The sequence below is a fragment of the Ursus americanus genome, chromosome 34 (assembly GCF_024610735.1).
Source record: "Ursus americanus isolate L20-20 chromosome 34, mUrsAme1.1.p, whole genome shotgun sequence".
Lineage (NCBI taxonomy): Eukaryota > Metazoa > Chordata > Mammalia > Carnivora > Ursidae > Ursus > Ursus americanus.
The window spans coordinates 10,836,750-10,860,869 of NC_142160.1; the positions used below are offsets into that span (position 1 = coordinate 10,836,750).

The following is a 24,120-nucleotide window of genomic DNA, read 5'->3' on the forward strand; positions in this document are numbered from 1 at the left end:
GAGCGGCCGCAGACTGGGAGCAGCATGTGGACGCTCGGGCGCCGCGCGGCTGCCGGCCTCCTGCCCCGCTCGGCGCTCCCGGGCTCAGCCCGGGCCGGCGGTGGGGCCCGGCGGCCGACGAGGACCTCCCCGCTCTACGGCCGCCGAGGCCTGAGCATCTGGACCGCAGCGACCCGCGAACCCTGCCACGCTGTGAGTACCCGCGCCGCGCAGCCGTCTGGGCCGCACGCCGGCGGAGGGAGGCCGCGCACGCTGGGGACGCTGCGGGCACGCGCGCCCACTCCGCTGCTGCGGGCACGCGCGCCCTCTGCGCTCCGGCGGGGCCGCGGGCCGGGGACGCGCTCTGCTGGTGGCCGCGCGGCGGTGGAGCGCGCGCTGCTGCCTACCGGGCGCGCGGCCGCGCAGTCCGCCCTCTGTTTCCCCGTGTCACATTTGCACCGGCCTCTGCTTTCGGGTGAAAAGGACAATGCGGTGTAACTGCAAGGGAACGCAACGCAGGGGGCTCGCAGCCGCCGACTCAGGGAAAGTGGCCGGGACCGCTCTCGGGGGTCCGTGGTTGTCGCCGAGCTTGCCACTTCCCTTCGCCAGAATTTCAATTTAAGTGATAGTGTATACTGTACTAAGTACTGTAAGATACATATGTATGTGTATGATATGTAATATTAGCATGGTACATATATATAAATAGAATAAAATAGTACACACTATACCACCATAATAGTTTATAATAGTGTGTATATATAATATTACTAGAGCGATGTTTCCAAGCATGGGCTTTTATGAACGAAACGCTTCCTTCGAGCGAGGTGGAAACGCCGAGGCTGTGGACCACAGCAGCTAGAGCAGCAAAGCTTTTGGAAAATGACCCGGCCTGCCCTCCAAGTTCTGGCTCGATTCAGCAGAGCTGTGTGACTTCGGGAGATCTGGAACCTCTCCGAGGCGTGGCTTCCTTTTGGGTAAAGAGATGAAAGGGTACCGCCCATTTTGCAGAGCTGTTGTGAGGATTACACTGGATTAACGTAATATAAAGTCTTCAGCCCTGGAAGTTAATTCCGTTTTTCTTCCCTTGGGGCTGCAAAGAAGCGTCTGACCCAGTCACTCCAAGACCTGAAAGGAGGAAGCCCAAAAAATGGCTGTGGGGTTGAGGAAGACTTAGCCGGATGGACGCGATGTTTAATCAGGGGCCTTTCTTTTTTCTTTTTAAGATTTTTAAAAATTAATTTTCCCTGGTTTGGTTTTTTTTTTTAAGATTTTATTTATTTGAGAGAGAGCGCAGGAGCAGTGGGGAGAGGGAGAGGGAGAAGCAGACTCCCCATTGAGCAGGGAGCCCGATGCAGGGCTCCATCCCAGGACCCGGGGTTCAGGACCTGAGCGGAAGGCAAACGCTTAACAAACTGAGCCACCCAGACGCCCCCCCCCCCTTTTTTTAAAGATTTTATTTATTTATTTGAGAGCACAAGCAGGGGGGAGAGGGAGAAGCGGGCTCCCTGCTCGGGGAGCCCGTGGTGGGGCTCAATCCCAGCACCCTGGGATCAGGACTTGAGCCAAAGGCAGATGGTTAACGACCTGAGCCACCCAGGCGCCCCTAATCAGGGTCTTGAAGGTGGCAAGGGAGCAGAAAAGGGGATTCCCGAAGGAGACACAGGCCTGGGCAATACCAGCGCTGAGTGGCCGGTCTGCTGGATAGACCTCTCAGGTAGTGAAGGAGGCAGGCGAATTCCAACCCAAATTGCCTGTGGAGCTCTGGAATTTGGACTTTAGACTTGAACTTCCCACTACCTTGTTATTTGGCCATGTTTGAAGAAAATTTAGGATTGGTTGCCAACACTCAAGTTGGGCTCTTGATACTGGATTACCCGTCTTCTCGGGAAATACAGGCAGCTGTGGACATCGTGCCCCGGCACTGTCCCCGTGCAGAACACAGACATTTATTACCCTTCTCCTGCGCTACTCCCACCTGAAGCTGCCCTGGCTTGCACTCCGCCCCCTGCTGGTGTGGCCATGGGTTGCCAGCAGTTTTTAATTTAGGACAGTTACAAGATAATGGCGTGGTCTTTGGGACGGTGCCTAGGGGCTGTTTAAGGGCTGTGGACTCAGAAGCATGCCTAGCTTAGAGCTGCCACCCAGGAGGTGGGCACTGGACACACACTGGGATTAGGGGTCTTGGGAGGTTGGGAGGTCACCCATTGGGCTCCCTCTACTGTAGTAAATTAATCAGGTTTGTTGAACTTGTCTGTAACACAGTTCCCTCACACGTCTCCTGTACTTGTGCAGCTGGGTGGATGACAACGGCAACTGGGACCACCATGTTCGATTTTTCCAAGGCCTTAACTATCCTCAGGTTGACCCCCAAAGTCCCTGCACTCCAGAACTCATCAGGACCTGAGTTCATTGTGGGGGCCTCTTCCCCATCCTTATTTTCTCTGCCCCCTATTCCTACTACTACAGCACTATCCAAAAGAAATACAATGGGAGCTGCATGTGTAATTCTGAATTTTCTGGTAGCTACATTGAAAAAATAAAAAGAAGCAGGTGTAATTAATTTGAACACCACAGAGGGGCGCCTGGCAGGCTCAGTTGGTAGAGCATGCGACTCTGGATCTTAGGGTCATGAGTTCAACCCCATGTTGGGCCTACAGCTTAGTTAAAAAAAATTTTTTTTTTCAACAATACATTTATGTAATCTAGTTTTTCAAAATACTATCATCTCAACATGTAATCAATACTGAAAAATCATTGAGATGTCTAACAGTCTTTTTTCATAGTCATTCTTCCAAATTCAGTGTGTATTTCCCATGTCAGCACATGTCAGCTCAGATGTTAAACTGAACTTGAGGAAATTCCTGATGTGTATTTTATAAAATTCACGATTGAAAAAACAAATACACACACTCAAGCTGTTCCAGAACATTTTAAATTTTCCGGAAACTTGGACACCTGGGTGGCTCAGTCAGTTAAGTATCTGCCTTCGGCTCAGGTCCTGATCCCGGGGTCCTGGGATCGAACCCCACATCAGGCTGCTTGCTCAGCAGGGAGCCTGCTTCTCCCTCTGCCTGCTGCTCCCCCTGCTTGTGCTCTCTCTCTGACAAATGAATAGATAAAAATCTTAAAAAAAAAAAAAAGACTTAAAAAAATAAAAATAATAAATTTTCCAGAAACTTTATTAAGTTTCATTTTAAAATTACAGTAAGTAAGGTTTACAGTCCAGTTCTTTGGTCCCACGGGCCACATTTCAGGAGCCCCGGGGCCACATGTGTGTGGCTGGCAGCCGGCACATAGCTGTGGGGTAGAGCGTATTTAGCTTCTGATTGTCCATTATTAGGTCTGGCTGCTCAGCGGAACCCGGAATCCACAGAAATGCCTTCCTTCCAAGTGTGGCTTGGAAGTGACTCCGTGGCCCAGGGAGGCCCCTGGTTCCGTCAGGCAGCCTCTTGCCCCACTGAGAGCGTGACGGTGGCTGGTCCTCAAACCCTTCCCCTGTCACACAGGAGGCAGCTCCAAGGAGAGATATGTCGCCACCTCGTACTCAACTTCATAGGCCCTGCCTCAGCCGCATCACACCTCGAAAGGCTTGCAGACACCCATGAATTTTCGTAGAGGGTCAAGATCGTCACCTAGGACCCCGTGGTCTTTTGGCCTCAGGCCTGGCAAGCAGGTTATGCCCTGATTCACTTTAAGTTCATGTTTTTATTGTCTTCCACAGACAGTGTATGTGAGTTTATACATAGAAAAGTGTCTGTAAAATGTCTGTGCTGTTCAAAGATTAGTAACACACGGCCACACTCTCATCACCAGATTAAGAGACTGGATGTTGGGGCGCCTGGGTGGCTCAGTCGTTAAGCATCTGCCTTCGGCTCAGGGCGTGATCCCAGCGATATGGGATCGAGCCCCACATCAGGCTCCTCCACTAGGAGCCTGCTTCTTCCTCTCCCACTCCCCCTGCTTGTGTTCCCTCTCTCACTGGCTGTCTCTCTCTCTGTCAAATAAATAAATAAAATCTTTAAAAAAAAAAAAAAAGAGAGACTGGATGTTATCTGTCCCTTGGAAGGCTCTCCCGAGGACCCCTGGGCCTCCCTGAGGGGAACCTGCTCTCCTGAATTCCGTCAGGCATCCCCTCCTTTTCCTAGAGTGTCACCCTCTATGTATGTCTCCCTAAAGCACATGCCGTTGATAGAAAAAAAAAAATTTGCTGCATTTATTGTGCTGTGACTTGTTCCTTATGTTCAGTGTCCTTTTCGAGGCTCGTGACACTGATGCACATGGTTGTCATTTCTTCATTTTCTCTGCTGGGTAGTATCCCATTGGGTGAGCACATCACACTCTATCCAGTCTCCTGGTAACATCCGGGTGACCGCCATGGTGCCACTGTCACGGCGGTGCTGCTGTGGGCGTTCCTGTGCAGGGACAGAGGCTCTTTGTGGCTGAATTCTCAGAATGGCATTGCTAGGCAAGGGGCCAGCAAATATTCAACTCACTTGATGCCAAGAGTGGTGGTACCAGTTCATCCCCCCAGCGGTGGATGAGAAGTGACTCACTCTTCCAGCGTTTGCAGCTTCGTGCTTTGCAGAGGGGACCCGTGGGGTGAGGGCCGGCCTCCCTGCTAGCCACGCAGGCGGGCCTCACCTTCTGCCTCTCCACACTATTGTTGACATGCTCCAAAGCCAGAATTGACTGGACACCCTCCAGCCCTGTGTTTGGGGTATTCACGTCCTCCTGTCTAATGCTCATCACCATCTGTGCAGTGGGTACCGTGACCCCTGCCTTCGGGGGCTCGGAAACGGAAAGCAGGTACTCAGGGAGCGTTAGCTTGGGGAGAACAGGTAAGAGACCAGCAAGGAGTCTTTGGCAACAGTTCTTTTGATGATTAAAAACAGCCGAAATGTAGACTTCTACTTCTGGCTGTGAGTAACTTGCATTAGATCAAACCTCCCACCAAGAACAGCCATCCAAGATAGAAAAGGCAAAACCAAAACTGAAACAGGAAAAAGGCTATGTGAAGGTGTCAGACTACGACAGCTAGGGTTTGAGAGGCCAGGACCCTGGAGGGGAGGGAAACTCTGAACCCCTGGTTCTCAAAGTTCCCTTCCACGCCTGAAACCACGTATGATACCCCAGGTGTGTGATTCTTTCCTTTGTGGCCTGGATCCTGGGGCCAGAGGGTGTGGGTTCAAATCCCTGCTCCTCCCCTTTGCATCTGTGTATCTGAGTGATTTGCTCTGTTTCCTCATCCGTAGACTACAAATACAGTCTATCCTGATGTTGCATGGATCCTGGGCTTGTGAATTCACCTTCTCAGTAAAATTTATCTGTAACCCCAAAATCAGTACCCAGGGAGGGTGGATTTCGTGGTCACTCTCAGATACATGGAGCAGCATGCTTGCATGTTCCCACGGAGGTCAAACAAGGTGACAGTGCCTTCTTGTCTCAGACTCCATGGGGTCAACAAGTGTCCTTTCCACCACCTATTTAGTGGCACATTGTTTGCATTTTTGGGTTTTTGGTTGGTGATTTCACTATTTAAAATGACCCCAGAGCATAGTGCCGAGTGCTGTCTAGCGGTCTAAGTGCAAGGAGCCTGTGCAGAGAAAGCACGTGTGTTAGATCAGCCTCATTCAGGCCTGAGTTATGGCACTGTTGGCCGTGAGCTCAGTGTTCGTGAATCAACAATGTATATTAGACAAGGTGTCTTTAAACAGAAACGCATGTAAGCGAGGTTGGTTGGTCATATGGGACCTGAAGCCTGCAGGAACCTAAGCCTGTATCTCCCGCAGGAGCATTTCACTAACCTCTTGTTCATGGTGACTTTATAGAACAGACTGTCGGGAAGAACCACTATACTAGTAGTACTTGCTTCACAGGCTTGTAATGAGGACTAACACCGTCCGTTTCTATCAACACTAGGAGCAGCAACACCCAGCAGCTAGGGAACACTCTAGAATGTGCAGTAGCAATAACTGGTTGTCAACGCTGGCTCTCTCCCATCTTCAGAACCAACCCTTTAAAATCATGCCCTCTGTGCTCTGCACCCGTTTCCCCCTTTTCTGGTCACTTTTCAGCCTGGTGCCCTCTGCCTTCTCCTTTCTGAGCTTGCCAAGGACACCGATGGTTCAAGAGAACAACAGCCTCTGAGCCCTGCTCCAGAAGTTGAATCTTACCACCAACCCCTTCTAGCCCTTGGGTGCCTTCCCAGGATGAAGTCCAGCTGAGTGCCTTCACAAGGCCCTGTGGCCAACTCTCCATCCTCTCCCCTGCCATCTCCACTCTGATGTATCACTTTTCTCTCCTTTTACAGGCTCTGTCCCCTCCCACACTGGGGCAGGTCCCTCAGCCAGAGTCCCCTTGGTGTTTGTCACTGTCCTCTGGTTATGTCATCTGTCTTTCCAGCTGGTCAGTAGGGCTGGTGGCCCCAGAGACGGGTGCCTGGACCCTCTTCCAATTATGTGTTGGGAGAAATCAACAGATGACAGTATCTCCCGTAGACATGTTAATGAGACCTGTCCGTCTGCAGTCCGACCCTCTCTTCTGGACATCTGCAGACATCTGCCTCTTGCTGTTCGTTGTTGCTTGCATTGGTCAAATTCCGTGAGCTTTGCTGATGCTTCCCCGGCTCGCCTGTGCTAACCACCACATACCTCTAATAACCTGGAGCAGTGCTGCCCATAGATCTTCCCATGGTGGTGACTCTGTTCAGTATGCCACTGGCCACATGAGGCCACAGGACACTTGAAACATGGCTTAAACGTGGCGTTCCAGGACATGGGAGTCCTGGAAGTGGCACTTGTCCCTCACTCAAATTTTAGTGGGAAGTGATAGGAAGTGACAATAAATTTAAAGTTTGCCTGTGGCTCGGGGCTATTATGTTGGGCAGCACAGGCTTAGAGAGAACCCGAGAGAATGCAAGGTAATGCATTAAAACAAGGTGAAAACATTCCAGAAATACTCCTGGAAAAATTTAACGTGGTTTATTCTTGAATGCAGAAGTGATATTTAAACCTTGTGCTCAGGGACTATAATGCACTGAAAAATGATAATGTTCTTGACTTTGGCTTTTAGAATCTGAGCCTCCACCGCCTCGATCAGCTCATGAATGTCAAAAAGCAGAGTGTCTGTTTGATGAATATGAGGACAGCAGGGACTTTGGGCGACCCTGGGTAAGATAAAGCCCCTTCCACATCAGAGAGCCCTTCCCCCTCCTCCCTCCTTCTCTTTATCAATACACAACATGTGCATACCTGCTCAGACTTCTATTAGCTTTTTAATTTTTTTTTCCTTTCTTCTTACCGGTTTATAAAAAAGAAAAAAAAAAAAAAAAGCCCATCCCTTCCAAAACCTGTTTTCTCCCTTAGCAGGAGCATTCATAAGCATCTCTCCGTATCACCAACTATCTTCTTTAAGTAGGCTCCACCCCCAGTGCACAGCCCAACATGGGGCTTGAACTCACAACCCTGAGATGAAGCCCTGAGCTGAAATCAAGAGTCGGATGTTTAACTGACTGAGCCACCCAGGCTCCCCTCTACCACATTATTTTAAATGAAAGAATATTAAACTTTATGTATGTACCATCCCCTGTTGCTGGACAGTTAGGTTGTTTCCAGAGTTCTGTTCTTATTCTCTTTGATGACTTAGCAGATGGGTCGGCCAAGCCTGTGTAACTGTAACGGCTCGAGCCAGCAGTGGTTTGTGTCCCTGTGTTCCGACAGTGCAGGGCGGGCATGCTTCTGTGCAGGGATTCAGGCAGCCAGGGTCCTTCCACCTTCCTGTCACTTGTCAGTACCTTACTGTCCTCTACACGGTAGAATCCAGGTCCCCCCGCCCAGGTTCCATTCCATGGAAAGGGCAAGAGAATGGAAGTCTTGGTAGTGGCACTTGTCCCTCACTCAAATTTTATTGGGAGGGGCTGTGTCACATGACCCCAGGTGACTGCAGGGGATGCTGGGAAATATGGCCTAGTGCGTGCCCTGGAAGGAAGCAATGGGTTCTGGTGCAGAGCTCCCCAGCATTGCTAGTCTGCTCCCCCCCCCCCATATGTACGTGGACCCTCCTTACACACACACACACACACACACACAGGCCCCTAAACCCCAGGCTGCCACCACAGGCCCATACAGTCTCTCATCCATCCACCTCAAAGGCCAAGATTTTCAGGTGACATGCAGTCCTCTCTCTCCGGTCTAGGAGTGGCTTCTCTGACCTACAGACACACACACCCACACACCCGATGGAGAGGGGTTGCTTCACTTCCGGGCCAACTCTTGATGTTATCTGTCTCTTTCTTTTTAATCATTCTGAGGGTATCTCATTGTGATTTTTTTAATGTGTATTTTCCTAAAGATTAATAAAGTTATACCCCTTGTTATATGTTCACTGGCCATTTGGATATGTTTATTAAAATGATATCTGTTCGAGTATTTTACCCGTTTTTTCTATTGGGTTTTCTTTTTCTTATTGAGTTGTATTTCTTTATATATTCTGGAAATAAGCTCTTTTTCAGATACATGTAATACGAATATTTTCTCCCACTTTGTGGTTTGCCCAACATAATTTTAATCATTAATACAGGCAATTTTAATAAGCATAATGTCCAGCTGAACGGGTCAGGTTGAATAAATAATATAAAATAAAATACCATGAAAATCTGTATGTGCTAATATGGAACAGTTTCCAGGATATATTAAATAAAAACTGCAAGGTGCTTCAATTTCTGTATTAAAAAGAATATAAAATTCCGTACGGACACAGAAGAGACTCTTATTCATAGTTGACTCTGCAGATGGGGGCTGCCCATTTGGGAAGAAAGGTTTCCTTCTTTATGAACTTTTTTTTTTTTAGATTATTTATTTATTTATTTATTTAACACAGAGAGATAGAGAGAGAGAGAGAGAGCTCACAAGCAGGGGGAGCGGGGGAAGCAGACTCCTCACTGAGCACGGAGTGCGATGCGGGACTCAATCTGAGGACCCCAGGATCATGACCTAAGCCGAAGGCAGACTGAGCCACCCAGGCGCCCCTATAGAAACTCGTTCGTGCTGATTAAATTTTTTCTCTGCACATGGTAGCTATTTCCCATGAATTTTTTAATTTAAGTAAAAAACTGATGTGTCGGGGTGGCTGGCTCTGTCTGGAGCGTGTGACTCTTGATCTCCCGGTCGTGAGTTCAAGCCCCACATTGGGCATATTTACTAAAAATAAATTAAATAAGTAAATAAATAGATGTGTGGGTTTGATGTTAATAAAATGGAGCAGTTTGGTAAACGTGTGTTTTGGGGGGGTTTTCATGTTTCCCCTGCAGCTCTCTGGATGAGACCACCTATGAAAGACTGGCTGAGAAGACACTGGACTCCTTAGCAGAGTTTTTCGAAGACCTTGCAGACAAACCTTACACATTCGAAGACTATGATGTCTCGTTTGGGGTACTTCTTGCTTATTTTCCTTTTTCTGTTTCCTCCCTAAGAATTGTGTCTCACTAGGACAAAGAATTCCCCTCCAGCAGAGTTAAGCATCCAGCAGCATGTGGTTACGGGTGGGACCCATAGACTGGCATTGGTGTTCCAGCCCTGCCCCACCAGGCTTGTGACCTTGGGCAAGTCACGGCCTCTGTGAGCCCCATTTCTGCTTAAAAATACAGGTTCTCAAGCTCCATTCAGCTCAGGTGAAGGTAAATCAGGGAGGGACCCAGGCCTGTGCTTATCTAGCAAGATGACTGTCCTGAGGGCATGAGGAGCCCTGAACTAAACCACTCCTCCTTAACCAGGGTGTGTTCAGAGCACACAGATAGGCGCCCCCCCCCCCCCCCGCCCCGGCCCCTGCTTCTGGGAGATTCTGATCAGCGGGTCCTGGTGTGCTCTCAGGAAGCGTATTTTTGAAAAGCTTACCTGGGATTCTAATGTGCACCCTGAGTCCCACCCCTAGAGATTTTTCTTTAGTTGGTTTGGGAGTATGTCCCAGGCAGGGCAGGGGAGGTTGTTTTTTTGTTTGTTTTTATAATCACTCCTCAGGTGATCCCAAATGAAGCTGGGGGGAGCCGCAGAGCCCTGAAGCCTAGGGAGTGCTGCTCTACATCGACTGGCCGCCAGGTGGCGGACGTGAGTAAGGGTCCACTTTGCATTTAGAATGCTGTTCACGCCTTAGGGAGCAGCTCTTTTTTTTAGCCAAAAAATCCCCCACGGAGATTAATCCTCTCGACGGCAATTAATTAATAGTCAGAAATGTTATGAAGTGGAATTTTTTAGGACAACCAGCTGTCAGGCTAACGTGATAGAAATGGTGTTGGGTATTACTGTGGACAGAGAAGGGACTCCATCCAATGGAGCAGGTAGCAAGAGTCTGCAAGAAAATTTCAAGCCTGGTTGTAAGGACAGCAAGGGATTTGGAGGGCAAAGTTAAGGGAACGGGCAAGAAAGGGTTGGATGCCTTCCAGGTGGATTCAGTGACTGCTGTGGGCATCATTTGGGGCGGGGCATTAGAAGTGCTTACGCAGACAGCCTCAGAAGGCAAGCTGCTGGGGAACCCTTACTAACTGGCCCCCCAGCATGACTGTCTGTGGGATGATGGAGCTGGGCAAGTTACAGGTCTCTGCTCCCCCAGCCTCCCTATCAGGGACTGGCTGTACTTACAGGGAAACCAAGTCTCAGGCTAAACTCGGCCATACATGTAAACATTCATTAACATGCCATAAAAACAGTCACGCCACTCATTCTTTTAAGATCAGTGAGAATATTTAGTGACTCAAGTATTTTGCACGAGTGTTTCATTAGAAGCAAATGTGCCAGTGTTCTAGCAGCTGGATTCTGTTTACCCCCTGGAATCAAGCACCAAACGCTCTTGGCTTGGTCGGTTGAGTGGCTGACTTTTGGTTTCAGCTCAGGTCATGATCTCAAGGGTCCTGGAATCAGGCTATGCACTCAGGGAGGAGTCTGCTTGAGGATTCTCTCTCCCTCTCCCTCTGCCCCTCCCCACCCCGTTCCCTCTCTCTCTCTCTCTCTCTCTCTAATAAGTAAATAAATCTTTAAAAGAAAAAGTGCTCCTGCTCAGTGGTGGATCGCAGGGTCTTACCTGACCTGCAGAGTGCCTCTCTGAAGAGTGACCCAGCAGCTGGCGTTTCCAGATTCTGTAACCTGTTCCTACAAAGGGAAGAGGCACCTGGGTTTTTCTGGCCAGTCCATATACCTTAAGTATCATTCTCCTCACCAGGGAAAAATTATTTCTAACAAATCATTTACCAGTTAGGAAATTCTCTAGTACAGACGTAGAAACTAAAGGCAGACAGTAGCTGACTCTGTTGTTGGGACTTCGGATTGAAGAGCTTTGAAATGCTCTCTACCCTGGGGTGTGAATTCCTGTTTAGAGTCTCTTAGGTGCTAACTTATACATTTCACGAATAACTCTATTGAAACTACATTATAGGCAACAGAACACGCATAACACTATTACTTGAGCTTTGTTGGGGTACAGTCTTTCCCTGTCCCCAGGGTCCAGTTGGGCATGGCCTCCTCTGGGAGGCCTTCCTACATGCTCTAGGCAGATACCATGCCTACTTCCTTGCCCAGTGCTCTGAAGATGAGTCTGTACAGCACTGATCACCCCGTGTACTAACTGTCTGTCTACACATCAGCTCCCGTGGCAGGACTGAGTTCTTGGCAGCCAGGACAATGTCCACTCTTGGTATCCCAGTGCCTGAAACACGCCAGCTACGTGATAGGAACTTAATAAATGGTGATTCGGTATACAAATGAAGTGGGGCCCACGTACTTTTCCGAAACAGTCTCTCATTGGTGCCACTCAGCATCATAGATGTTTTACCAACTTGCTCCTGGCCAAGTAGACAGAAAACAGTATTCCGGGTAGACCCAAGAACATGTTCTGTTTGCTCCCTGTGGAGCGAGAAATGTGAGCAGCTCCTTGGCGGCCGTGTCTTCCTGTCAGTGGAGTGGGTAATTTGGGGGGGTCAGTGTCTGGGTCCAGCCCTCACCCCCACTGGCCCTGCCATTAGAGGGGACGACCCACCAGAGCAGAAAGCACCTCCCGGCACTAGGCATCCGTGGAGTCCGCTGCCCTTGACCGGCAGAGCCCGCCTGACCAGGACCGTGAGAAGCACCATGCTGTCTGAGGGGTTACTTCCAAGCCACCTTCGTTTTCTCCCTGTGGAGCCGTGGCCTCTTTGACGTTGTATTGAGAATCTGTTTGCTGTCATGTTCTTGACTCGCTAAGTTGTTGGCCTCTCGCCGCCGCACAGCAAAGATTCCTTAACCTTTCCCGGACCTTCTCCCAAGAAAACCTTCCCCATACGCCTGCGAGTACAATTTCAGCTGCAGGCCGGGGCAGCCTGCAGACCCCCGACGACCCCCTCTGGGTCCCAGGTTACGGACGCTTGCTCAGGGGCAGCATCTGGTTGGCTATGGAGACAAAGCTTCTAGCCCGTCCTGGGTTTGTATTTTCTTAGCGAGAGTCTGTAAGTGAATTATCTTAACTTCTGTGCGGGGCAGTTTCTTCAGCCGGGAAGTGAGTGACGTCCCTCTACTTGTGCGGATTTCCGTTAGCATTACATTGTAAAAGGGCTTCACATTCGTTATTCTTACTCCTGAAGAGTGCTATCTATTTTTGGAGTGTGAGAAGCCACATATACCTGAAGTCGCCTGACGCAACGCATCGTCCCATAGGTGTCTGTTTCTACAAAACGAGCTAGTGACGACAGAAGTGCTCCTCTTGCTCCCGAGTGTGCGGGGCTGATACTTCCCGGGAGAATAAGCCTCCACCAGCCCTGCACAGGGGCTGCTCTGACTGCTTAGTGCCCCTGGCCGAAGCTGCCAAGGATTTTGACTCTCCCCCACTCCCCCTCCCTCCCCTGCATTTAAGTCTGCCCACACTCCCAAAATAGCCTCCGAGTGGCCTTTAAGGAATAATACTAATGAACAAAAAGCCCTCTTCATCTGGGCTACTCGCGGATAGTTCCAAGAGCATTAAGAACTCCCAGAGAACCAGTAAGGCAGCTCGTTTCCTTCCGTTCCTTCCTCTTCTTGCCGGTTTCCTCTGGAAACAGCCTCTGGCTCCATGGGAAAAAATGATGACACACAATGAACAGGAGGGGGGTTGGCTGGCTAAGTGCTGAGACTTTCTGCCTCATGTAACCTTGCCCTTAACTTCGCACGTGTTATCACCAGCCCTGGTCACCGTCGGCGCCGTTCGTTCGTCCACAGATGCACTGTCTCCATCCCGTATCTCGCACTAAGAACGTATGTGCTGGACACCGCGGGTGCTTAGCTGAAAAGACAGATCTGCTCTCAAGGAGCTTAGAGTAGTGGAGGGGAGGGTACGGGTGTCCAGCAAACAAGAGAGCAGCTCAGAGGCAGGGAGGAAGGCACAGGGGCTGTGGGGGGTTCAGGGTAACCATGTCCGGGGTGCCTCAGCTGGGGTCGAGGTCTTGTGCGGGGAGGGGCGCTGCAGAGAAGGTGCCGGGTGGAGGAGACCACTTGAGGTCTGCACACCTAGAAGAAATCTCAGGGTTGCTTTGTTAACATGCTCTTTGTGAACAAGTGGCCAGTTCCCTGGAATAATTCCAGAAGATTCTGAGTTGGAAAGAGTGGATTTTGGCGTTCAGTGATTGGATGTGCCATCCTTGATTTGGTGTCCTGTTCTAGGGTGTGGCCGTGATCAGGAGCGTACACAAGCCTTGAGCACCTGTGCCCCTCGATCCTTGCACTGTGTCTCCGAAGGAGGCAGCACAGACGTTGTCCTGAGGAAGGTGGCAGGGTTGGTGAGACTCAGACCCGCCCTCTGCCCTCTCCGCTGTTCCTGCACCTCCCCACGTTGGGGAGGGGGGCGCGAGGCACAATGGAGCACTGAGGGGCCACAAATAGGTCAAACTGGAAACAGTTATGTCTCGGTCCCCTGAGCCTACTATCTCATGGAAAAAGAAGTCATGAAAGTTTGTATGGGGGGAGGAAGGAATGGGTAAGGACTGATGGGTGTGGGGTTTCTCTTTGGGGTGGTGGAAATAGCCGAGAATTAGTGATGTTTGTGCACTTTATGAAAACACTTTGTGAAATATTAAAACTGTTGAATTGTGGAGTTTTAATATACCTTTTTTCTTATTTTTTAAGAGGGTGTTGGGAAAAATTTTTTTTTAATTTTAAAAAGAGGTGGGGAGGGGCAGAGGGAAGGAGGCAGAGAGAGAATTGTAAGCAGGCTCCGTGCCCAGTGCAGAGCCCGATGAAATGGGGGCTTGATCTCACAACCCTGAGATCATGACCTGAGCTGAAATCAAGAGTTGGACACTTAACCGACTGAGCCCCCCAGTTGCCTCAATGAGACACTTCCAAGTAAAGGAAAGGTGGTAGTCCTACCAAAATAGTAAAGGTGGGATTCAAGAAAAAATTTATTTTATTTTATTTCTTTTTAAGGATTTTTATTTATTTGACACTGAAAGAGAGCACAAGCAGGGGAGCAGCAGGCAGAGGCAGAGGGAGCAGCAGACTCCTCCCTGAGCAGGGAGCCCAACCTGGGGCTCGATCCCAGGACCCCCAGATCACAACCTGAGCTGAAGGCAGATGCTTAACTGACTGAGCCACCCAGGCACCGTCAGGAAAAAATTTTTTGAAAAACAAACTTAGGGGGTGCCTGGCTGGCTCAGTGAGTGCAGCATGTGATTCTTGATCTCAGGGTTGTGAGTTCAAGCCCCACACTGGGTGCAGAGATTACTAAAAAATGAACTTTAAAAGGAAAAACAAACTTAATGTACACTGTGATCCCAGCTCTTTTCAGAAATCCGTTTACAAACTGGCAGCCGATACCTGGGGGTGAGCAGCTTTTATCGCCAGTTAATGGGATTGAGAGAACACTTGGTGTTACTAGGGCAAGAACGGCTTCTTTTGGACCCAAACAGGACAATCCAAACTGGGTTTAAGATCAGCTCTGCCAGTTACTAAGTATTCTTTATTACTCTGTCCCTGTTTCCCTCATCTGTAAAACAGGGATAATGATTCCCACCTCTGATAGTTATGGTCACAGTGGAAACAGTTGTACACAAAGTGCCAAATACAGTGCATGGCACAGAGTAGGTCCTGGACAGTAGTCGTTAATATTGATGTTTTCATATCACATCAATAATAATTGATGTTTTCATTTTATGTACACTCTCTGTACTCCCGATGTCTGTATGATTTCTCTTTTTCTCTTTTTTAATCAGAAAACATGTTACTGGGGCGCCTGGGTGGCTCAGTGGGTTCAGCGTCTGCCTTCAGCTCAGGTCATGATCCCAGAGTCCTGGGACCGAGCCCCGCGTCGGGCTGCCTGCTCATGGGGGGCCTGCTTCTCCCTCTCCCTCTGCCCCCCATCTTGTGCTCTCTCCCTCTAGCTTTCTCTCTCAAATAAGTAAATAAAATTTTTTTAAAGTATAACCCAATAGAGTCCTCCCTTGCCTGTGAGTTACATTATTATTATTATATATTATTATTGTCATTGCCGTCTACCTTTTCAATAGCTCTCTGTCTTTGCAAACCAAACACAAAGTGTTCTAAGAAACATCTGGGGCCTCTTGATGGGACCGGGGCTCGAGAAGCCCAGAGAAAGGTGGCGGTGTGTCTCCCCGCAGGTTATGCCCGGGGTGGGGAACAGCGAGCCGCTGTCTCCGGCACACCCGCCCCAATGAAGGGACTGAGCTGTGTGGCTGCTTCTGTAATATTCTGCGCATTCTAAAGAAACCTCAGACCTTGGGAGTAAAGGGCTCCTTTGTTGAAAGAGTTTTTTCAAATTTAAATGAGCATTTATTGAGCAAAGATGGACCAACCCATCTTTTCAAGAATTCAGGGCTCTTTAGGGGAAAATAATGCCCTTGAGAGCAGCTTGTGACATGCGTGGGAAGGGTCTGAAAATAAAAACTCTGTCTGGAGAGCCAGCCTCCTACCAGCCGAGCTGGCTCTGTGGCTTTTCTAAGACCAGCAAAGCCAGTGGTTTGACTACTTCCTTCTTTTTTGCCTGTTTTCCTTGTTTTGGTAATGAAGATGTCCTGTCCGATCTTTGGGCTGACGTGGGACTCCGGTAGAGTTGGGGTCTGCATTTTTTAACATCCTTTTGTGGGTTCGGGCTGGTCTTTGAGGGAACTGAGGCAGCAGGCAGGACGGAGCCTCCTGTTTGCCAGCTGTCACTCCTCAGACAAGCGCTGCTGTCTCCTCACCTCCAGACGGGAATAGTGAGAATTCTCGCCTCGCCAGCCTCCCAGGGAACGAGGGAAAGCGCGGTGAGGTCTGAGTGCTATCGTGAACAATCACAGTCTGACTCTGAGAGCGGGGTGCTTTCTGCATGATCTGCCGTGTCTAACACGAAAGACGTTTCTTCGCGGTGTGTGCTGCGTACTTGTGTAAGTGTCAGAATCTGAAGCAGTTGTGGCAAAGTAATAACTCTGTCTTGTTCTCTTTTCCTCATGCTTTTGCCACCTGATCCGCCAGAGTGGTGTTTTAACAGTTAAACTGGGTGGAGATCTAGGAACCTACGTGATCAACAAGCAGACCCCGAACAAGCAGATCTGGTTATCTTCACCCTCCAGGTACGTCCAGAAGTCCACATCTGCCCTTGTTGAGCTCCTGTGAGGTGTGCATGGTGACCTCACGGGTGGGTGGTCTGTGAGCACCCCTCTCCTGATGCTTCAGGCTCACCCCAGCCTCGTAGGACGGTTAACCCTGCTTCAGCAACTTGGGTCTACCAGTAATCCGGCCGCTATAAGCACATATTGAGATATAGATCTGAAGCAAGAAGTTTATAACTTTTCAGAAGCTGGCCTGGACAGTTTCTCTCTATGAAATCATTGCCCTGCCTTTAAAAAAGCCACTTACAATGCCACAGCCTCAGAACGAGTTGCACTTTGTCTTCAAAGCAGGTTAAAGTTTGACCTCTAGTTTGCTTTGAGCATCTCGCTTGAAGTTGGTTGAATTCCCTCTGTGAAATCGGGCTGCGTGCCCTGTGGAGGGGGGAGAGCCTCTTAAGCTGGGACTCCAGGGCATTGAATCTCTCCTGCCTTTATCACTGATGTGCTTTCAATCTCATGGAACCACTGTGCTGGAGGCCGCCTGCCCTGCATCTCAAGGCCTGAGCACATACAGGGAGAGAGGGCCCCTCATCCGCCTGCATCTATCTGGGTGGTTATAAGGGAGTTATAGAGAGAAACTCACAAGTTCTCAGACCAACCCTTCCTGGGTCACTCATTAGCGCTTCCAAAGACAACATGCTGACTGTGCATTGGGAAAGGCCAAATATAACCAGCATGCAATTCTTTGAAAGCCCAGTGGTATTTACATTTTAAAAAAAATTATAGGGGCGCCTGGGTGGCTCAGTCAGTTAAGCATCCAACTCTTGGGCTCAGGTCATGATCTCCACAGTGAGATCGAGCCCTGAGTCCTGTCTGTACTCACAGGAAGTCTGCTTGAGATTTTCTCTCTCCTCCCTCTGGCCCTCCCCTGGCTCGCTCTCTCTCTCTCTCTCTCAAATAAATAAATAAATCTAAAAAAAAAAATTATAGCTCTTCTTCTGCCCCAACGTTCACATCATTTTTAGGCAGTTAATATTACACTGTTTCTCATGCCATGGTGTGTAATTATTTGTTCAAAATAAATAAAGTGTTCTGCCTCCTTTGCCCCAGCCTCATCTAGGAAGTATGTTATAATCAACAAACAACTCCAGAAATCACCCCTTTCTAGCAAGGCCCCTATAGACTGCATTGCTTTTTTAGACCCAATTACTTTGAGCTTGGGTGTGTTATCTTGTGTGGGCCAATTAGCCTGTTCTCTTTGGCCTCCAACAGTTGTCCTAACCCTAACCAGAGCCAGGCATGAGGACTGTCCGTTCTTATCCTTCACCTGGAGGAATCATATGAGAAACTGGGTGGATCAGTTCAAACCCAGCCATCACCTTTGGGGATTGGTGGCTGTGTAAATATCGGCAGGGCACCGGAACCATCTATCACGGGTGCACTGAAGGAATTCCCTTTCTGTCATGTCTGGAAACCAGAAAAGTCCGTATCATGTTTGGACACACCTACCAGCAATAGGATCCTACCCCAGGCTTGTTTAATCTGTAATTCACGATGGGAATCTGGAAAGAAAATCTGCCAAGCAGCCACTTACTATCACAGATACTGTGTTCCTCAAGAAAAAAACTTATTTTCCACTCAACTTTTCACGTCCAAAATAATCTTTCATGGGACTGCATTTCTGATATACGTATGTTTTTTCACATGACAGCGTTTCAGGTCCTGTGGAAACAGTGGTCACTCCCAGCCAGCCTGCCCACCCGGAGGTGGTGGGAGGATGGGAGAAAGCAGGGGTCTGGGTGGATACCTGGACGGAGGCAGTGGAGGGGCTTGCGGGTTTCTCACGCGTTACCTGGCATTCCCCAGCAAATCAGAGTCCAAGGCCAAGGGAATGTTCTCTAGATTTGGTCTGGATTATCAGTTCTTTCTCTATGGCCCAAGTAGTTTGCATTTGGCTGGTCATGTGTATTAAACAAAGGCCCCAGCCCTTTGGGTTTGTCCCTATTATCTCCATGATTCGAAAAGTGTTCAAACCCCAGCATTTGGTTGATAATACAGAAATCTTTGATGTTTGTATAGTCCGGAAAGATGCTCCGTGCTAAGCTTCCCTCTTCCCTGGCAAACTCCTCCCAGTGTTGACTTTGGGAAATCTCTCCCTCAGTGCACTGGTGAACCCAGGCACCCCTTCTCGTTGGCCCCCAGGGCTCTCTGCTCCACCTCCAGCAAAGCACCCCCGTGTACCCTCACTATCTGCTGGCATGCCCCCCCCCCCAACCAGGCTGAGAGGAGGCAGAATTAATGGGCACAGTTGGTACATCTGGAATGACAAGACATGTCACAATCCGACTACACCCGGGGCCACACAAATACAGCCTCCCAGCGTGAATGGATGTATACTGTTGTTCACTGGATGAGCTTGAGGTGGAGGAACTCTCAGTGTCGTAAAAAATATATTGGGGGGGGTTGCCTGGGTGGCTCAGTTAAGCATCTGCCTTCAGCTCAGGTCAGGAACCCAGGGTCCTGGGTTGGGCTCCTTCCCTGCTCAGCGGGGAGTCTGCTTCTCCCCCTCCCTTTGCCCCTCCCCCTGCTCGTGCTCCCTCCCTCTCTCAAATAAATAAATAAAATCTTAAAAAAAAAAGAAAAATTATATTTAAAGATTTTATTTATCCATCAGACAGGGAGAGAGCACCAGTAGGGGGAGTGGCAGGCAGAGGGAGAGGGAGAAGCAGACTCCCCACTGAGCAGGGAACCCAATGTGGGACTCGATCCCAAGACCCTGAGATCATGACCTGAGCCAAAGGCAGACGCTTAACCGACTGAGCCACCCAGGCGTCCCAAGAAAAAGTACATTTACCAAAAACCAGTATAGGTGCTTGCCAGGGGCTGGGGAGAGGAGAGGGAGGGGAGTAACTGCTCAATGGGCACAGAGTTCACTTTTGGGGTGATGAAGTGTTCTGGTAGGGAAAGGTGGTGGTTGCACATGTTATGAATGTACTAAAATAATAGAAATATAGGTAAGGGACAAATCATGTGAGTGGTACACGAATGGCCGCCATTTTAACAACACTGCTACGACATAGAGTTCCCAAAAGCGAAAGATCAGAGTGTGATTTACAGAGACTCACTGAGAGGGTTCAGATGTCTTCGGGTCTTGAGAACTGTTCTGTCGAATTGTTGCAGGGGATAATCGTGTCCTTACTCTTACATAGAAAGACCCTGAGACAAGAAGTCAAAGGTTAAGCTGACTTTCTGGAGCTTCTTTCCGGTCATTTCTTGCTGGCAGCATCTCTGAAGCCAGTGTTTCTCCTCAAGGGCTGTCCTCGTGGACTCCTGTGTCTTTATTTTGTCTTGCAGCGGGCCCAAGCGCTACGACTGGACGGGGAGGAACTGGGTGTATGCCCACGACGGTGTTTCCCTCCACGAGCTGCTGGCCACGGAGCTGACTAAAGCCTTAAAAACCAAACTGGACTTATCTTCTCTGGCCTATTCCGGAAAGGGCCCTTGATGCCCAGCCCAATCCCAAAGACATGAACAGCGCAAAAGCCAAGACCCCAGCTCCATCCTGCAGCCAAGTGTCTAGGTTGGTCCATTCTGACTTCTGAGGACAGTTGCATGGCTCTAAGGGCTCTGGTGAAAAGAACGTGTTGCCTCCCACCCTTCCCCAAGTTCGGATTTTTAATTTCCATAGTGTTTTTGGATTTGTTGTCTGATTTCCTCCCTCACAGGATATCCCTTCTCTTTTATAGTGTCCCTATACTCCTACATTTATATATAACCTTACAACAAAGAAAAATAAGAAGGAAAAATTCAGAAGGAGAAATGACTTGATTTCGCTCTTCGTTCTTTGAAGGACTTAACTGCATAAAACCACATGAAGAGCAGCTGGCCGACCTCCCCTTTCTGTCCTCAAATGAGATTCATTAAGGGGTTGCCTATAATGTTACCACGCGTCTGGAAAATGTCAGCATTCCTAAGCCCTTTGGTACAAAAGTGTCAGTGACAGTCAGGAATTCTCAAACCCAAAGATCATTCTCTCTTTGCATTCGTGTCTGCCGGGGTGCAGCCTGCAGGAGACACTCAGAGAGACATATATAGGGGCATACACACACATTTCATTTCATTGTGTGTGTGTGTGTGTGTGTGTTTTTTAAGGGAGGGGTCCACATAGATTGAGCTGCCGCAGCACAGGTCTGAGAATGCGAAAACTCCAAAGACAAGAAGGGAAACGGGCCATCTTCATAAGCTCGTGGATGTAACATAATAAACTAGGTCACGGGGCTGAGGAGGTGCTTTGCAAACGTGAAGGACCATATAAATAAAAAGATGTTTGTGTTAATGAAAAGAGCCTGGTCCTTCACTTGGCTCAGTGCCACCTTTTCTTACTGAAGAAAGTTCTCAGTGACAAGTCTATGCAGATACACAGCATCTCTGTTCTCTGTCTCTGGGTGAGTTTCACAAACTCCTGGACCTGTTTCCCCACGTGTTAAATGAGGGTGGAACTGGCAGAATGTAGTGGATTCCCAGTCCAGACATTCAGTGGTCCTGTCAGGCCAACTTAACCGGCTGGTTTTAATGCCTTCTGGTAGATGAGGGGATGACAACGAACAGTTCTCTTAAGCTATGGCAGAAATATCTGGTTATTGCTGTTGTTCCACCAGAATTTCAGTTGAATTCGTGTTCAGATAGTACCCATCTTACCTTGTTACTGTGCTGAGCTTGTGCTCTGGACTGAATGTCTATGTCCCCCCAGAATTCCTATGTTGAATCCTGACCGCTGGTGTGATGGAGTTAGGAGGTGGGGCCTCTGGGAGGGGATTGCATCACAAGGACAGAGCCCTTATAAAAGAGACACACCCCCCCACACAGAGCTCCTTCCCCCTCCCACCGTATGAGGACACAGTGACAAGACAGCCGTCTGTGAATCAGGAAATAGAATTTCACCAGACCTTGAATGTGCTGGGGCCTTGACCTTGGGTTTCCCAGCCTCCAGAACTGTGGGAAATAAATTTCTGTTGTTTAGAAGGTATCCAGTCTATTATTCTGTTACAGCAGCCCAAACTAAGACAGCTTGCCACACCATAGGACCTCATCTTATTTTATTTTTAAAGATTTTTATTTATTTGAGAGAGTGAGCGAGTAAGCGAGCGAGCAAGAGAGAGCACGAGCAGGAGTAGGGGTGGGTGGGAAGAGGCAGCTGGAGAGGGAGAGAATCTCCAGCAGACTCCCCCCTGAGCGCGGAGCCCACCACCCATGCCGCTCAATCCCAGGACTCCAGGATCATGATCTGAGCTGAAGGCAGACACTTAACCAACTGAGCCACCCAGGCGCCCCCAGAGGACCTCATTTTAATCTTGACTGACCTGCATCTTACACATGAAGAAACCAAGATTCAGGAACATTAAAACCACTCCAGAGTTATGCTCCTGTTCTGTTCTCACTAAAGAAAGATTTATTAGTGACAAGTCTATGCAAATGTGTAGCAAAGGGTTTGGCAAAGGGTGAACAAAAAACACATTCTATTATGGAAAAAAAACTCTTAACAATGGACCAATATAAACAAACACCAAATGGTTATTTAAAATATTTCCTTTCTTAAAAAAATTTTTTCCCTTTCTTCAAAAATGAAATTATTTTTTAGTGTGGGTGGAAATTTTTAAGTGTGGTAGGTCAGTACCAGCGAGAAAATAAATAGAAGTGTGTGTGTGTGTGTGTGTGTGTGTGTGTGTGTGCCATCTATCTCTCCTGATGAAAGTCTCACCATCTTGCTTACTTGGAAGTCAGTTAACTGATGCACTCACCTATCTGGGACATGATATAAAAAATATTTCATCAGGCTGCTGTTACCAGGAGAATGTAAGGGGATCTGTGCTCTTAATACTTCCCTTAGGGCCTAGCTTTTTAGGCCTACTTACTTTTACTTTACATACAATGCTCACTGGTTTAATTATTTCCTTTCTGAGGCCCTGGGAGATTCCCATTTGAGGCAGTGAAAGAACCAGACCACAAGAGCAGCCACCCAGGGAGGAATAAAAGTCATTCTCTGGGGCGCCTGGGTGGCTCAGTTGATGGAGCACCTGCCTTGGCTCAGCTCAGGCTCCCAGGGTCCTGGGATCGAGCCCCACGCCAGGCTCCCTGCTCAGTGGGGAGTCTGCTTCTCCCTCCGCCTGCTCTCCCTGCAGCTACCCCTACTTGTGCTCTCCCACCCACTCTAAATGGTGGTTACATAAAATCTTAAAAAAAAAAAAAAATGGTTCTCTGACTAGCAAACTGGAAAAGCACCAGAGTGTGGGGCCTGGAGCCTCCCCCACCTCAGACCCCAGGAGCATCATCATAGTTGTGGTCTCACCCACATGAAGGATGAGTTTTCAGGAAAACACTGAAAATGTTCAGTATTACATGTTAAAGGAGGCAAGAAAATATGCAATATAATTTCAGAACGCTTTCTATTACGTTTAGCTTCCCGAGTGGATAGACCCCTGGCTACTTGAAAATGTAACTGCCCGGAAGGACTTATTTACCTCTCTCTGAGGATACAGAGATACACTTGGGTATGCAAAACCGAACCTGAGTTTTGTTTTTGTTTTGCTTTTTACCAGAACTTTTTAAATGTATCCAAACTCTGCTACAGACCTACTTATTGACAGTAGCCTCACTTTTCTTATCTGTAAAATGGTGATATCTAACCTCTGGCACCGGAGCCCACATGCAAAGCTCTCAGTACATGGCAAATATTATCATATATACAGCACAAGTTCACAATCACATTTTGGGGTTTCCCCCAAAGTATTATTGGTAACACCCTCTACTGAGCCACAAACGTAGTCCAAATGCTCGCCTTGGTTATCCTGGTGATAGATTAGGATTTCCTGGAACAAGCTTTCTTGCCACCTACAGTGCTTATATTTTACTCCATCTTCCATGGAGTTCTAAAAATAATTTGGCCAACTTTAAGTTTGATAGTTTGTATTAACTAATAAGTTTACAATATGTCTCTTAAGCTATACCTGCCCCCATATTTTAATAAACCCCATTGCTACTTCTAGAGAAAGACCCATGTTCATAAATGTGAAAAATTTGTGTGGATTGGCTATGCAAGGCTGTCAAGGAAAGCTGGCTTCACACCTCCAAGGTATACACTAAGATTAAAGTAATTTTAGGTCATGTCCAGTTGAATTCTTGGCATGGATTTATCTTCTGTAAACGAAAACAGTCACATACCAGAAGGAGAAGGAGGGGCACTGGTATGAATCACATAAATTTTTCCTGATGTTCAAAACTATGACTTCATGACTGTCTCACAGCATCCAACTATTGTTAGACATCATATCACATTACTGTTAGACATCTTACAACAGTAAGAAATGCTTTCAAATCCTTAGTTTGACTTAATTACCCATAATATCCTAAAGATCCCAATTAACGGCCCCTTTGGAATATATAAAACTGAGCCCACTTATATTCTGATGTCCGCTACAGAAAGAGAATCTGAGTTCACAACGGTCCATCTTTTCTGGATGTATTAATTAAGATATTGAATGTTTCAACTCTCAAGAAACTGGGTAGAGAAGGAACATATCTCAACATAAAAAAAGGCCATATATGGC

At 48.3% G+C, this 24,120-nt stretch overlaps 1 protein-coding gene across 1 annotated transcript; it reads left to right on the forward strand.

The window, feature by feature from the left end:
- The first annotated feature begins 24 nt into the window (after positions 1-24).
- FXN (frataxin) lies at positions 25-22,769 on the forward strand. Its single transcript, XM_045772486.2, has 5 exons — positions 25-192; positions 7,054-7,151; positions 9,290-9,410; positions 16,440-16,537; positions 19,871-22,769. Exons 1-5 carry the CDS (start codon positions 25-27, stop codon positions 20,019-20,021), a joined length of 636 nt encoding a protein of 211 aa, XP_045628442.2. The 3' UTR covers positions 20,022-22,769.
- The last annotated feature ends 1,351 nt before the right edge of the window (positions 22,770-24,120 follow it).